This window comes from Onychomys torridus, unplaced genomic scaffold (assembly GCF_903995425.1).
Source record: "Onychomys torridus unplaced genomic scaffold, mOncTor1.1, whole genome shotgun sequence".
NCBI lineage: Eukaryota > Metazoa > Chordata > Mammalia > Rodentia > Cricetidae > Onychomys > Onychomys torridus.
In genome coordinates, this window is record NW_023414046.1 from 498,653 (window position 1) to 515,758 (window position 17,106).

Here is a 17,106-nt window from a genome sequence, read left to right on the forward strand (position 1 = left end):
TTGTCCCCACTCAGTGTTCCCATAGCCATAGACAGGATGCTGTAACTGATGTTTTCACAGCTGGAACCACATACCTTACTTCTTTTCTGCATCTGGGACAGCAAGAGTCTACATTCACCACTACACACACACACACACACACACACACACACACACACACACACCCCAAATCTATGTTTTATTTAACAGCATGTTTAGCAAGAGTCAGGAAACACTTGTTTTATAGTAAAATGATAAGACCACCATCTAGTGGTGAGAGCAGTACATCGCCAGATGAACTCAGCCCTGGGCTGTTAGCAAATAACATGTCTTAGTCCTTCTTCCTCTTTCCCTTCTTATTCTCTTTCTTCCTCCTCTTCCTCAGTGTTCCCAGAGCCATAGATGGGATGCTGTAACTGATGTTTTTAGGGCTGGAACCACATACCTTACTCATTTTCTGCATATGGGACAGCAAGGGTCTCTGCATTCACCACTGCATTAAAAAATTTCCCCTATATTTTATGTAAATGTACCTTTAGCATTAGTCTACAAAGAACTTGTTTGAGTTAGTAAAATAACAAGGCACCGTCTCATGGTGACAGCAGTACAGCTAGGCATGAACTCTGCTCACTGACTTCTGGAGACACCTATTTCTGTTCATAATCCAAGTTCCTGAAATGTCTCTCCCCAAGGCACAAGTGCAGTATTTTATTTTTACTTGTCATGTTTGTGTTGTGGATGGGACGCTGTAATCTGAATTTAGCAGGTTGTCATTTGGTGTAAGCATGTAGCCCAGGAGTGGAGTCCACAAGTTGAAGTTAGGTTGTCAGACTGTCTTTTATCTGAAGGGCTCGGAACTCACTGTGGGGCTCAGATGCCAGGGTGCAGCGTCCTCCTAGATGTAGTTCTGGTCCAGGCTGGCAGCAAGCATGTGGGGAGGCTGTGCAGAGCGGGTCCAGGGCAGCTGACAGCTGGAGCTGTGTGGAAGGCAGCCTGAGACCCAGTGGGAGGGACGGGTCTAGAAGGGCGGGGACTCACCCGGAAACAGCAGCTGGGAGGATGTGGCACATTGGCTGGATGTAGGGGAAGAGCGGAGTGTGGGCGGGGTTAAAGAAGTGACGTAAACGGAAGCTGGGACACAAAGTGAGCGCGGGGAAGTCGGAGAGTAACCGAGGTCAGCAGTGCAGATTGCCAGTTCCCTGTCATTGCTCCGGGTCCTGCCCGGTGGGGAACCGCGTGGTGCAGGCCTGGGTGCGGAGGACACGGCGGGGTGTCGCGGGGACCTGAAACCTCCCGGAGCCGCAGTCTCCGCGCGGGCGGCCTGGGAAAGTCACAGTCACAGCGCAGTGGCGGGAACCGCAGCCCGGCGGCCCTGGAACCTCCCAGGTCAGAGGAGCTGCGGGGCTGGGACGCGGGAGGGAAGGACCGGGGTGCGAGCAGTTTCTCTGCTGTTCCTAAGGAAGCCGGCTCCGAAACTCTGCTGTGAATGTCTTCCCTTGGTGTATTTAGGTCATATGCAATAAGCCTGCTTTTGTTTTTGTTTTTGTTTTTTATCCAATTGATCTTCTGATTGCCAAAACATTCTTGTAAGAATAATATAATCGAATATTTGTATTTATCTGTTGAGATTTGCAAACACGATTGTCTTTGCTACGGTGGAAACGACAAAGCTCCTGAAATTTACAAATATCCATACTAACTTACGTGTTATACCGCTTCCCTATTAGAGAGAGTGAACATTTATTTACCTGGAGACTTGGATTCGCCAAGAGCTTTTAGATAATAGTCATGAAAGGAACGCCTGCAAATTTCATTGAACTGACACACACACACACACACACACACACACACACACAAATATATTTATTTGCACCTTCCACAGCGTATTTGTAAACATTAACTTTTTTTTGTCTGATACTGGGTTTCTCTCTGTAGCATTTGGAGCCAATCCTGGAACTCACTTTGTAGACCAGGCTGGCCTTGAACTCAAAGAGATTTGCCCGGCTCTCTCGCCGGAATGCTAGGATTAAAGTCATGCACAACCACTGCCCGGAAAACATTAACTTTTTATAAGTAAATTTTTATCCATCATTAGTCTTCCATCCGAGACATATGCACACTGGGATGTAAATGCAGCATTCTGAAAAGTGTTTTTGCCAGGCCTGGTGACACAGGCCTTTGATCCCAACAGGCAGAAGGCAGAGGCAGGTGGATCTCAGTCAGTTGAAGGCTGGTAATGTGTACATAGTGACTTCAAGGACAGTCAGCACTACACAGAAAAACCCTTGTTTCAGGAGAAAATAGAAAAGGAAAAAATAAATTTAAATGCATTATAATATAGAATGATATTAGAAAGCATCTTTTGAATAAATATAATAAATCACCTCTGGTGATATTTTATCTGTGTCCCCAATAAAGTTTATCTGAGGATCAGAGGAAAATGCCAGCTATTAGACATAGAAGTCAGGCAATGGTAGCACATGCCTTTAATCCTGTCACTTTGGGAGGCAAGGATCTGTCTGCATCTCTGGGAGTTTAAGGCCACACTGGGAACAGAGCCAGGTATGGTAGCACATGCCTTAAATTCCAACATTAGTTAACCATAAAGGTCAGGAGGTATGTACAGACAGACAGTAAGTAACAGAGCTGGGCAGGAAGAGGAAGTAATGTAGCTAGGAGGGGAGGAACACAAAGGAATATAGGCATGGGTATACAGGAAGTAGGTCTCTTTTGAAGCTTAGGGTTGGTAAGGTGAGGTTCGCTTTGGTTTGTCCTATTCCTCTGATCTTTCAATATTTACCCCAATATCTGTCTGCGGGTTTTTATTAATAAGACCATTTAGCAATTCGTCTTAAACTCACCTATATCAGAAAAATGTCTCCAATAGTCTTTTGTCTCCTTGGTCCAAGAAAGCATTCTGTCCATGGACACATAACCAAAAATTTTTTTTGGTTCTGGTGTTTGCTGTGTTTGAGACCTGAACTCATAGTGTTGCTCTGTCTGGCCTAGAACTCACCATGTAGACCAGGCTAGACTGGAAAACACAAGGGTTCCACTCACATGTTTCTTCCAAGTGTTAGGATTAAATGTGTGTACCAACAGGATGATTCAAACTGTTGTTTTTTATTTTGTGGTGTGTTGACGGCCAGTGGTGTGGCTTCTGACTACTCGCAGGTGGAGAGGCAATGCCTGGACCCTGCCCTGAGGCGTTTGTACTGGGACTATGTTGTAAGAATTTAGCAGAGTCACTGTTTCTGGGATAAACATCAGACTGAACAACCGTTTTTTTTTTGTTTGTTTGTTTTTGTTTTTGTTTTTAAAGTACTTTGACCTTGAAGAGTCCTTGTGGAAAACTGAATATATCCCATGATCTGTAGAATCATTTTGTTGAAGGGGCATTGTAGCCATCCCAAGACTTGTCACAAGATGCCTCAGGCACACCTATTGCAAAGGATACATAATAAAGGACTAAAGTCATAGGGGCATGTGATGCTTTCCTCTAGTAAAACATGTAAATTAGATTAGGAAGCTTGGTTTGAAGAAATACTGTGTGTAACTTTCAATAAATACACCTTTATATGGGTGTTTTGGATTCAGTTCATCAAAGAGGCTGGACCTTCCTGCTGCCACCTAGGCCTTAAAACTTCATCTTGGAGTGCCCTCTTTCTTCAACCAACCCCTGCTACTCTGTACACCCTGACATTGCAGAATTACAGCAATATACCTGGGCAGTGGTCGTCCAGGCCTTTAGTCCAGCTCTCAGGAGGCAGGGGCAAGTGGATCTCTGAGTTCAAAGCTAGCCTGTTCCACAGACCTAGTTTAAGGAAATTAGGGTTGTTACACACAGAAACCTTGGAGAGAGAGAGGGAGGGGAGGAGGGAGGGAGGGAGGGAGGGAGGGAGGGAGGGAGGGAGGGAGGGAGGGAGGGAGGGAGGGAGGGAGAGCGCTTGCAAGGGAGTCTCCCTTGCTCCTCAGTATTTCTTGACAAACTAATCTGCAAGCAAGTGTGTGAGCTTTGTGTGAGTGAGTCTAAAATCCTGCTAAATAAAGTGAAATCCTAACAGGAATAAAGAAAATTTTCATGAAATCTTGTCTTCTTCATGTGTGTCCCTTTGGGAAATATAAGGCTTCATCATTATTGGTCCATGATCAATTCAGAACCTCGCTTCTGTATAATATTATCTTTCCAATCATTCAGTTCCATTTCTGCCCCTGAGTTTTGACTGAGCTGTGACTGGAAGTGTGATTCAATTTACAATAAATAATAATGCTTTGTACTTGTTTTCAGGATTCTCACACTGCAGGACAGTTGGGGAATCATTTTATAATCCTGTATTTGCTTTTCTCTTCATCTCCTGAGCACAGTACTGTGGTAGAAATCAAGGTTCTTCCTGAGCAATCTCTTTCCCATGTTCAGGGCTAACTGACCATCCAGACCTGCTCACCTGTGCAGTAGAACACAGGGTCTGGAAGGGAAGAGGAGATAGTGGCTAAAGATCAATATATGGTGTAGAGATTGGTGAAGGAGTGGAAAGGGGATCAAGAGAATGTGAAGTGGAACATTAAATCAGTTTTGCCACATTCTGTTTCACGAGAAATAATTCTGGAAACTCCCACTGAGAAAAATCTCCTTAGAATTATCCAAATGTAGGCATGAGAAGACTTTCTACAGAATAATTGATAATGGAATTTGACTATGCATGTGAGTGATGCTGTCCTTACTCATTCACATAACAAATCATGTTTTTATACTACTATTGAGTCATTTTCATATCTTTGATTTTACAATATTATAAAATGATGAAAATTAATACCTCTAGGTTTATTTATTATTTTCAGAATTTTGGAGCTTTGGTATTCTAGCACATTCTCTGCCTTTTAATGGTTTTGTCTTCCTTCCGGAAAATAATGCCAATGGAGTTTTGATTAGAATTAGAAAGTATATTTACAGCCTGCTACACTCCATCTATACTGTCTCCTACTCACTGTTAGAAATTAGGAGAAATATTTAGAAAGCTCTAGGAGTTACACTGATTTAGTAAAGTCTGGTTGTAGGTTCTCTTTCAAGATCTGCCCTGGGGAAACAGGCTAGGTTTCCAGTACCAGGGATGACTTCCCTCTTGTTGAGAGGGTCTTAATCCAAGTAGAAGCCATTGGTTACCACCTAATTATGTGTACCACTCTTGGATTCTTTGGGCTGTCATGCAGTGCAGATCATTGTTGTAGTTCATAGGTGTCATAACTGGGCAGGACTGTTGTTTAGCTAACTCCCTTGGAAGCTTGCATGTCACCTTCTAATACCATGACAGCTAATCCCCAGGGAGGAGGCTTTAAGGTCAGTTCCATCTCCAGCCCTCTAGGATTTCTGTCTGAAGTGTGTGGCTTCTTAAACACTAGGGACTCAACTTCTGCCCCTAGGAGGCAACCACGGGCAACAGCAATGTCTTGCAATGTTTGGAAGTCTCTTGGACAACTGTGACCAATAACTTCAAAGCAGGTGTTGGTCGTTTTGTTAGAAAATCGTTGGCTCTTGTGAGGAGCATCATCAGCCCAGTTGGGAAATTTTCATTTACACACTAAATGCATATGCTTACAGAGATTTAGATGTATTGTAGGAATTTTTTGATGGATGGATGAGTCAAGGAATAGATGGATTCCTTATATTTTCCAGACATCCTTCTTGTTATTTTACCATCCTTCTTTGTTCATATCTGTCCCTTTTCCATAGTTAAATCTATAATTAAATCCTCACCCCTGTTTTCTCATTTCCCCTTTCAGACACTTGTTCCCTGTTACTCCATCTCTATTACGCCCCACACCCCACAGTGATCTCTTCTTACTTTTCTGGTTACTGCAGTCACTCCAGGTTGTGGACACACATCTGAAGATTTGGAGCTAGAAACTTCCTATGAGAGAACATGCAATGTCTGTCTTTCTGCGTCCAGGTTACCTCACTCAATATGATTTTTTGTAAGTAAATCTATTTACCTGCAGAGCTCAGGATTTTAATTTTCTTTACAGCTGAATAGTATTCTATAGCGTATATGTACCACACTTTCATTATCCAATTGTCAGTTGAAGGACATTTAAGTTGTTTCCATTTTGCAGATGTTGTGAGTAGAGCGGCAATGAACATGGCTGAGCAAGTATCTGTGGAGTAGGATATCAAGTCCTTTGGGCATATACCAAGGAATGGAACAGCTGGATTTCTTTTGTGCTGAATTTAACTTCAGGGTTTGTTTATTTACTTGAGGATTCTCTATTTTTATTTTCAATATGGCTAGGTTTTTTTTTTTTTATGGCATTCTTATTTCCTATGGTTTTGTTTTTATGTTGTTGCTGGTTGGATTATTGGTAGTATTCTTCCTCCTTTTTGAGAAATAATGGTTTGCTGTCTTGCTCATGGATGATTACTCTCCAGGTCTCCTGTATGTTCTCATGGATGATTCTCTGACTCTCCTGTATATGTTTTGCCTCTAATTCATTATCTGCAGTGCTGCTTTAGTGAAATCAATTGTACTAATTGGTGACTATCATGAAATGCACTTATGTCTCCATCAATTTTAAAAGAGTAGTTTTCTTTGTGTTTCAAAGTACTTAATGATGATTTTCTCTTCAAGCTTCAAATGTCTTTCCATGCTCTCCTGTCTTTGAGATCATTGAGTAGACACCTGGTAGAATTCTGTTGCTTGGGTCTTTTCATATGGTTTGATATAGTTCTCTAACCCTTCCATTTTGACCTCTTGATTTGAAAGGGAAGCAACCATGTATTCATTGTTCCTGAAAGAGAAACTCAAAGAAGAGAAACAGTAAGAAATGGCTGATTCCCCAGTAAACATGTCGCAGGTCAGTGGTCCTTTCCATTCTTTATCTAAATATGTTACACTTTCATGTATTAAAAGCCTTTAATTTTCTGCTTCTGATAATTTTTTGAAATTTTATTATGAGCAATTCTGCAAACAGATGAAAAACAAAATCACACACTGAAATTAAGCAGACCCAAAGACTATACAACTCAATGTTCTTGTATACAGTTAGAATTATCATAGAGAACAGAAACTCTGGAACCTCACATGAGATTTTATATTTTCACAATTGAATATATTTTGATTTTCTTATCCACCACCAAAGCACTAAAAACCTTTGACAGAATTAGAACTAGAAAAGCACTTTGCTTTATAGCCTTTTTCATAATGGGCATTCATTACCTGCATTCAGACTGTTATAATTTAATCTTTCCTGTTCTCTTTTCTTTATGTTATTCTGTGCCCCCGTATACATTGTTTTTATATACATATATTATTGGGTAGATTCTGCATATGAGTGAAAACGTGGTGTCTTCTTTCTAAAATTTTATGAGTGTACTTAATATTACACATTTTGTGTCTCTCCATTTTCCTGCAAATTTTTATTTTATTTTTCCTATTGCTGAATTGTCCTCAATTTTATACAATTTTCATTATCCATTCGTCTGTTGATAATTAGTTTGATTCCAGTACTTTTCCTTTGGTGATTAAAACAGCAGCAATCATGTGGTATAAATATCTCTGTAGTGAAGTGTGTTGTTCTCTGGGTCGATGGCCAGAAGTGAAAGTACTAGGTCACACGTAAATGGGATTATATCGCTAGCAAATTCATAGAGCATGCTTAATGATAAAAGGAATTTATTTGGGCTAACTCACAAGACAGAATGAAGGAATTTATTGCAGGATCCTGCAAGGGTGAGGCACAATCCAAAGTGGCTCTCTGGTGAGATTTGCCCTGTCCATACCAGCATCCCAAACCACTTGGTAGTCAAGAGAGAGAGCGTATGTGCATCCTAGGTCTTTAGGGTCCTTCACTAGCCATGTCCCAGGGGAATGTACCTCAAGGTCATAGGCAGGTGTAACAGCTACCTGCTACCTCACTAGGGGTGGTGCTTTAGTACATGGCACAAATATCAACTCACCACTAAATGTTACTTTTCTCTTCAGTTTTTTTCAATATCTCCAAACTGATTCCCACTATGGCTCTATTAATTTGTACTCTCCCCTCCGTCATCAGTGAATAAGGCCTCCTTTCTCTCCATATCCCCTCAAACATTTGTTGTCAGGTTAGTTGATGGCAGCCATTCTGCCTGGGGTGAGGCAGTATTTCTAAGTTTTAATTTCTGTTTCCATGGTAGTTTTTTGGGGATCCTGAATGCTTTTGCAGTGTTTATTGGCCATTTGAGTTTCTGTTTTTGAAAAGTGTGTATGTAGTTGATTGCCCATTTATTGATTTGCAGTTTTGTTTCCTCAGTATTTAATTAATTTAATTTTTGGTAAAATTCTTGTTATGAGCCTAATCTAATATACCACTGGTATAGATTCTTCTACCTATACCTTAAACATTTATTTGTTTTTGAACTTTCCTCAATTTTTCCTAGTCTTTGGGAGTGAAGTGAAATACTCTTTGGTTTTTTTTGAGACAGGGTTTCTCTGTAGTGTTTTGGTACCTGTCCTGGATCTCGCTTAATAGACCAGGCTGGCCTCAAGCTCACAGAGATATGCCTGGCTCTGCCTCCCAGGTGCTGGAATTAAAGGCATGCGCCACCACTGCCCGGGCAAAGTGAAATACTCTTGCCAACTTCTGAAATTGTTATTTGTCTCTGTTGGCTTATGCATATTCTTAGAAAATTTTGGATTATATCAAGTATGGCTGATGCAGATTTTTCTGTCTGTTCATAGTGGCGAAAATGTTCTCATAAAATTAATTCCATAGACTACTTATCTTAGGTATTAATGTTAAAATGACAGTATGTGGTGCTGTTAAAATCCTTGCCACTGTGAAAAGAAACAAAACTCTTTGTCTACAAAATCAGTCATATATGGGGCTGGAGAGATGGCTCAGAGGTTAAGAACACTGACTGTTCTTCCAGAGGTCCTGAGTTCAATTCCCAGCACCCATATGGTGGCTCACAACCATCTGTAATGAGATCTGGCTCCCTCTTCTGGCCTGCAGGCATACATGTAAACAGAACACTGTATACATAATAAATAAATAAATCTTTTTAAAAAAAATCAGTCATATATTCTGTCTTCTATACCTTCACCTTCACTGTTTAACTTACGTCATTGTACTTAGAATTTAAGCATTCCAACTGAGTCTGTTAGAGTCATATAAGGCCCCAGTTCACAAAGGATTTCTTTTCATCAGTATTTTAGCATGATCTACAACATTTAAAGCACATTCCATATCATGAATTTTCCTTCTGAGACATGTCTGCTGTGATCCTGTGTAACATAAACACATAATCCATAAGAGATAGACAAGCATGTCCAGCCCTTAAATATATTTCCTGTTTCATGTATACTGCTTGTAAGACTATTGTCTCATCCTGTTTTCACAGAGTTAGAACATTCATGATAGAATGTGACTGTATTGGAAATCATCTTTTTGAGTAATTATCTTTGCTCATCTACATTCCATCCCCCTTATATCCAGGAAAGCAATTATAAGTAGCATGTGCTGAAACAACAATTTTTGTTTCAGGATCTGTTGACATTCAGGGATATAGCTGTGGACTTTCCCCAAGAGGAGTGGGAATGCCTGGACTCTGCTCAGAGGGCTTTGTACATTGATGTGATGTTGGAGAATTACAACAACCTGATCTTTGTGGGTGAGAACATTTTGCTTGTAGAATTCCTAACCCATCTTTTGTTTGTTCTGCCTTAATAGGATGTAAAATCCGTTAAGCTGTCCTGAAAAAACCAACAGGAGACAAGGCAAAGTTTAGTAGTAGGAAAGAACTTTTCCATGCTATTTAGTTTGAGGTGTCATCTTCATTTTGGTTCCAAGATTCATCCATAAACTCAGTAGCATATAATATTTCCACTCATATCTTAAACCTCCATGGCCATTATTGCAATGATATGGTTTTATTTGTGAGACAAATTCAAGATATAAAATCTGAAAATGCCAAATATACTGAAGTATTTGACTGCAAATATCAATCAAGAAATCTTGCCTAAATTCCTATGCTTTGTGTTTTCAATTACTGAGTGCAGTACTGTCTTAGACTTCTGTACTCTATTTTTTTTTCTTCTTTTCTTTTTCTGTACTCTTTCTAAAAGTTCTAGCATGGGCTGCCTCAAGAACATTCGGATTATATATGCAAGGCAGGTATGATTGCCTGTACAGAAAGAATGAGATTGCCCTTGAATGTGGGAGTAGTCACAGCTAGGGTCAGCTAGTGAATGAACAAGAGAATAGTAAAGACTTCAAGTGAAGGAGAAAGCAAGAACTGAGAATGTTGCCCATATTCAATTCCACTTGAAAGGATTTGTGATCATTTAACTTAGTGTAGTATTCTGGCCCAGGATGTATCAGACTGTTGTAATAGCTGTTAGAAGGCATTGTGTCTTATTACATTTGAATGATGATGACTTAATACCACTATGAAATGCAGTTTTATTTCACTATAATGAAATCAGATTAGAATAATATTACAAAATTTTAAGTCTAACGTGAGCCCATGAAGTAGGATATTCTGTAATTGCTTTCCTTGTATGCATATCTTCATATTACAGCCTTCATTTTCTTCCCAGTGGAGAATACACAGACACCCTTCTGGAAAATAATCTCAGGAGTCTGTGTACACAGTGGACTTGAGAATAACTCTGTGAGGAAAGTTAAGAACCACAGCAGTGTGTGGAGCTCAGACAGTGGAGGATAGAAATGTGCAATAGATGCCCATGACAGCCCTGCCTCAAACCATCTAGAGCCTCTGATGTCTGGCACAATACTGTCTTTGCATCCATTATTTTGAAGAATCTAATTTGTTTTCTAGGGAGAAAAATAAACCCTGTGATTTTTTAAATAAGACTTTAATCTTAAAGGAATTGGGTCTTCTGAATTTTCCTTGTCATTACCTATCACTTAGTAAATGTAAATACTGTGAAACTGGGATTGGATTAAATTCCTCTTCATCAATTTCCGAGAAGACATATTTAAAAATAGAGACAAGTATTCTAAATATAATCACTCAGTGATATAAATCTATCACAAAGCTAATTGACAATTGTCAACTATATTTCCATCATTTTTTGAGTTATAGATTTCTGGTAAAGATGAGATATCTGTTATAGATTACTGACCTTTGAAGCTTTCATGCTGTTTTTGTGAGTATCCATATAATTACAGTGAATGAAAAATGTCCATTACTGGGAGCTCTAATCTAAGTAGTTCCAGGCTCCCTTATGTTAAAAGAGAACTTAGGGAGACAGTCATTTATCACATGTTTATCATTGGAACAAGCCCTGTTAATCTAAACTGTACTCATTTTCAGAGAACTATTGCAAACGTGATCCTGTCCATCAACATGTGAAGACTGAAAAGGAGTCTTGTCAGTGTACTGAGCATGGCAAAGTGCTTCATGACCCCTCCACATGTGCACTTTATAGAACAAGTGAAACCACAGAAAACTCTAATAACTACAGGTGCAGTAATCCCAGGGATGCTGCTACTGACTCATCATACTTAAATAGAGATGAAAGCATGCACACTGAAGAAGAACTTTGCAAATCTAAAGACTGTGAGAAACCTTTAAATTTGTGTTCCAACATTACTCAAGATCAGAGATACTACACTGAAAAGAAGGAGCATAGGCAGGGAGAATATGATGACCATTTTGCCTCTGCATATAGTCTTTTGCAACAAGCAATTCGAGAGACACCACACCAATGTGGAAAATGCAGGAAATGCTTCAGGACTGCCTCATACCTCACTGAACATGAGAGAATTCATACTGGAATTAAACCCCACAAGTGCAATGTTTGTGAAACATCCTTTACCCAGCTTTCAAGTCTTGATATACATCTAAGACTTCATACTGGGGAGAATCCTTACAGATGCAAAGAATGTGGAGAGTCATTTCATCACTTGTTAGCATTTTATAGCCATCACAAATTTCATAGTGGAGACAAAACTTACAAATATAAGAAATGTGACAAATCCCTTGCCCAATCTTCTACTCTCAAGAAACATCAGAAAATGCATATTACTGGGAGACATTATATTTGTCAAGAATGTGGCAAAGTCTCTCATAGTTCTTCACACTTTAAAGATCATTCCAGAGTCCATACTGGAGAGAAGCCTTTCAAATGCAATGAGTGTGGCAAATCCTATCCCCACTATTCATCATTGAGTAGGCATAGGAAAACTCATTATCCAGAGCAATTAGACAAATGTAAAGAATGTGGTAAGTCCTTTCTTGAATTATCACATCTTAAAACTCATTACAGAATCCATACTGGTGAAAAGCCTTTCAAATGTAAAGTATGTAACAAATCCTTTACCCACCACTCAACCCTTAAAAAACACCAGAGTGTTCACACTGGGGAGAAGCCTTACAAATGTAAGGAATGTGACAAGTCTTATACTAGATACTCATCTCTTAGAGCACATCAGAAAATTCATACTGTAGAGAAACCTCACAAATGCAAAGACTGTGACATTTCCTTTATCAATCTTAAAAGTCTTACAAAACACCAGGGAGTTCATACTGGAGAGAGACCTTACAGATGTGAGGAATGTGACAATTCCTTTACCAGTTGCACAGATCTTAGAAGACATCAGATAGTTCATACTGGGGAGAAACCGTACAAATGTATGGAATGTGACAAGTCCTTTACTCAGGAGTCAAATCTTAGAAGACACCAGAGGGTTCATACTGGAGAGAAACCTTACAGTTGTAAGGAATGTGACAAATCTTTTACTAGGTGCTCCCACCTCAGAGCACATCAGAAAATTCATAATGGAGAGAAACCATACAAATGTGAAGACTGACACATCTTTTATCCAGATTTTGAGTTTTGGAAGACATTAGAAAATTCATACTGGAGAGAAACATACCATTGTAAATAATACGACATACCATTTTGCAGTATTCTCTGCTTACAAATCAACAGTATAGAACATTGAAACATAAAGATCACAAACTTGTGAGAGTCTGTAATGAAGATTTAAATTTTAAAAATTATCCTAAAGTTTATATTAAAATACTGCAAATATAACAATGGGAAACACTTTTTATTTCTTTTAATGTATATTAATGCTTTGCCTGCAAATGTGTCTGTGTACTACATGTATGTTTGGTGCACACAGGACAGAAGGGGCCATCAGATCCCCTGAAGCTGGAGTTAAAGACCATTGTGAACTACCATTCATGTGGTGGGAACTGAACCTTGGTCTTCTCGAAGTAAAGTCTCTAGCCCCTGGTTTAAAAAAATGTAATAAACAATTTATCTTGTTCAACATCCAAAAATTTATAATAATTCCAGGTGTAGTGGTGCACTCCTTTATTTCCAGCACTCGAGAGCAGAGGCAGGAATATCTGTGAGTTGGAGGACATCATCATCTATAAGTATGTTTACAACTTGAGTTACAACAAAAGTATGTTACAACAAGAGTTCTGGTACAGCTAGGACTATATAAACTGTCAAAAAATTTATAATATAGTCAGATTTAAAAAAAAATATGACAAAAACTTTAGTTTTCTCTCTAATTGTGCTGTACATCACAGAATTCATACTTCTGAGAATCCATATAAAAGTCGAGAGTATATACTGTTTCTGTCCATTGGAAATTACACCTCCCCAAATGCATTGAATTAGACAAACCCTTTATATAGTGCTGAAATTGCAGTGATAAAATTCTTCATTAAAGGAAATACTGATAAAATCTTTTATTCACCTTCAAAATCTTCATGTTAGAGTCAAACCATACAAGTAGCAAGAAGGCAACTGACTGTGAAGAGATATGCTGTGAATGTGACATCACTGGAATGCTGACATACAACTTAGAAATCCCCAAAGTCTAAGGATATGATGACACACACCTTAAGTCCCAGCTTCTTGAGGCAGAGGAAGGTGTACCTGTTCTAGGCCAGCATTGCCTACTTTGCAAATTCCAAATCAGCCATGGCTACACAGGGAAACCCAATCTGAAAAATCCAAAACAATAACAAAAATAAAAATCCCTGACAACATGCAGGTATTCATTTTGAAGTCCTTAACAAAAATAGGGAAGAATTTACTTGAAACTAATAAAATGATATAGCTTCCATTAACTACCAGTACACCTTCACTGAGGTAAAGGAAACACATAGGACCCACCCTCCATCATGGTGAAATGGTAATTGCCCCAATCTTACTGAGTTGCTTGTGCTTAGTTTTAGAACAGTTAAGAGTCTATGCATTACCAAGATGCTACTATAAGAGGAAACTTCTTTCACCAATGTGGAGAGTAGTACAAAGTGATCATTTTAAACATGAATATTTAGATGGCAGATAATGCTCATGATCATTATCATAGCATCAAGAGGTTCTGCCCTACAACCTATCGGTCATAAGTCATGTTTTTTGTTCTTGTATTTTATTGTTGTTTTTACCATGGAGTCAATTCCTCTCTGATGCAGGCTTGAAATCCAATCAAGACAGCGTTTATGTCCATAAATCTTGGTGCCAATTTTGCACCAGTACACACGTCTTAACTAGCAGGGTGGTATTTTAAGATGCATGGCCCAGGGGTAAGTAATCACTTCTCTGCAAACAGCCTGCACAGGACCTTACATTGCTACAATAGCTGATCATCAGGGAGAGTTGCCTGGTACTTTCTACATTGATTTCTCTATATCTTGCAACCAAAGTGGTGTCTTCAGCTATACCATGTACTTATGTTGGCCAAGCAAGAACACTGGTAATAACTTGTTTTATTTAGGGTGACAATGGTTCACCCTTACCAGTAAGTCCTAGGCTGACAACCAGTACCTGGTACAAAGAGTATGATTATATAGCCCTGGTGTCTGGGAACAACATTAATTATCTAAGTGGGATACTCTTTTCAAAATTTTTAAAATCATATTTACTATTAATTTGTAAGATGGGGATTTCATAAGGCTTCTTCACAAATCATTACTTTTGGTTGACCCACACACTCTTCATACCTTCTCCCTGCCCCATCCCCAATTAAACATTTAGCACACATTATCCAATGCCCCATTCTCTTATAACATGTGTTCCACTATCGTCTCTTGCAAAATGATAGATTCTCATATACCTTCTACACAGACATCCCATTTGAGTTGATCTTTCAGCAGCCCCCTCTCCACTACATATTTGAACCATCCTGCCCCCAAGATTGCCACTCTCTAATTTCATAGCTCCTGTATTCTACTATCTATCCTCTCTGCCTCCATCTCCCCACTAATGGTCTATTTCTAGATCCCTGGCTTCTACATGTAGTCTTACTTGAGCACACAAAACCAAGTTTGTAGCTTAGACACACAGATGTGAGAGAACATGTGCTGTTTGACTTTTGTGGCCTAGGTGTCTGAACTCATCATAATTTACAGTAATCTACATGTGCATCTAGAGGTCATGATTTAATTTTTATTCATACCTGACTAATATGCTTGGTTGTATAGAAAACTATGTTTTTCATTTACCCATGTTTCAATCTTTGTTGATTCCAATTCCTAGATACAGTGAGTAAAGCATCAATGAACTTGATGGGCAAGTACTCATTGGTAAAATGGCAAGTCTTTGGAGTTCATGCCCAAGAATGGTTATTGTGTATCAGTTTCCTCTGAGAGTAAATTCTTCCATCTTGGAAGAATTTCCTCAAAACACAAGGCATGAAAAGAAAGGTAAAGAAGGGCTGGAGAGATGGCTCAGTGGTTAAGAGCACCGACTGCTCTCCCAGAGGTCCTGAGTTCAATTCCCAGCAACCACATGGTGGCTCACAACCACTTGTAATGAGATCTGGTGACCTCTTCTGTCCTGTAGGGACATATGCAGGCAGAATACTGTGTATATAATAAATAAATAAATCTTAAAAAAAAAAAAAGATAAAGAAAAGAAAGGTAAAGGAACAGCATACTCTAAGGCAGTGGTTCTCAATCATCCTGATACTGCAACCGTTTAATACAGTTCATCATATTGTGAGCCCCATCCATAAAATTATTTTGTTGTTATTTTCTAGTGGTAATTTTGCTACTATTGTGAATTGTAATGTAAATATCTCACATGCAAGATGCTTGATATGAGACCATAAAAGGATTGTGACAGGAGGGTTGAGAGACACTGCTCTAAGGGGAAGTAATGCTTTCAGTCCTGCAGAGAAGCCCTTAAACTCAGAAGTAAAAAACTTCATAGCTTAGGGCAGTCACATAAACTGGCAAGTTTCACTAGCACCCTCCTCCCACAAGCATATATAATCAGTAAGAACTTCTGACACTATGAGATAGCTGAGCTGCACAGATGCTCAGACCAGCCGTGGAGCAGATAGAGGTCAAGTTGACTGGACCAGACAAGACAATCTGACTGGAGGAGGTAGTGAGTGGCTTGAAAGACACTTCCAACCTCCCTTGAACTGCCTGCAAGCTGTGCAGTGATCCCCAGGTTTCAAGATTCATTAGCCATCACCCTCACAGGATAATGCACCTGTCTTGAGTTCTTTGTGCTTCTATGAGTAACCCCTCCCCCACAGTCATGTAAGTCACCCCAGTAAAATTCACTGGTCCACTTAACTTTAGAGATGACTCAGTGGTTAAGAGCACTGTCTTTCAGAAGACTCACTTTGAATTCCCATCACCCTTACATGGGCACTCAATATGTAACCTCACTTTTGGGCATCTAATGCCCTCTGCTCACCTCATGGGGCAGAAGGAACATAGATTGCATGCATACATACATGCAGACAAAACACACTTAAAAAAAAAAAAGCCCTCACTCGTTCATCAAGTTAGACTTTATTGGTTTTCTAATCTTGTTTTGTCATAGCTTCCTTATCTGTGGTAAGAGATGTTCGTCATAGTTTCCACAAAAATAGTGCCATGGATCAGTTCTGTTTGTTTTAATTTTACTTTGTGTTTGTTGTCTGTTCCTTTATTTTACTTTTGTTTTGCTTTTGTTACTTTAAAATTTTTGAGATTGCCAGGCGGTGGTAGCGCACACCTGTAATCCCAGCACTTGGGAGGCAGAGGCAGGCGGATCTCTGTGAGTTCGAGGCCAGCCTGGGCTACCAAGCAAGATCCAGGAAAGGCGCAAAGCTACACAGAGAAACCCTGTCTCGAAACCCCCCCCCAAAATTGAGATTATAATATAA

The 17,106-nt window shown here is 39.5% G+C and overlaps 1 protein-coding gene across 1 annotated transcript; it reads left to right on the plus strand.

The window, feature by feature from the left end:
* The first annotated feature begins 1,336 nt into the window (after window positions 1–1,336).
* On the plus strand, window positions 1,337–15,671 carry LOC118576679 (zinc finger protein 54-like). Its single transcript, XM_036176891.1, has 5 exons — window positions 1,337–1,365; window positions 5,837–5,949; window positions 6,735–6,825; window positions 9,493–9,619; window positions 11,288–15,671. The coding sequence occupies exons 3-5, from the start codon at window positions 6,796–6,798 to the stop codon at window positions 12,784–12,786; spliced, it is 1,656 nt and encodes a 551-aa protein (XP_036032784.1). The 5' UTR covers window positions 1,337–1,365; window positions 5,837–5,949; window positions 6,735–6,795; the 3' UTR covers window positions 12,787–15,671.
* The last annotated feature ends 1,435 nt before the right edge of the window (window positions 15,672–17,106 follow it).

Coding starts and splice junctions, on each gene's coding strand:
- LOC118576679 (XM_036176891.1), top strand. CDS start 6,796: ATGGCTGATTCCCCAGTAAACATGTCGCAG. Junction 6,826..9,492: donor CCCCAGTAAACATGTCGCAG/GTCAGTGGTCCT, acceptor TTTTTGTTTCAG/GATCTGTTGACATTCAGGGA. Junction 9,620..11,287: donor CAACAACCTGATCTTTGTGG/GTGAGAACATTT, acceptor ACTCATTTTCAG/AGAACTATTGCAAACGTGAT.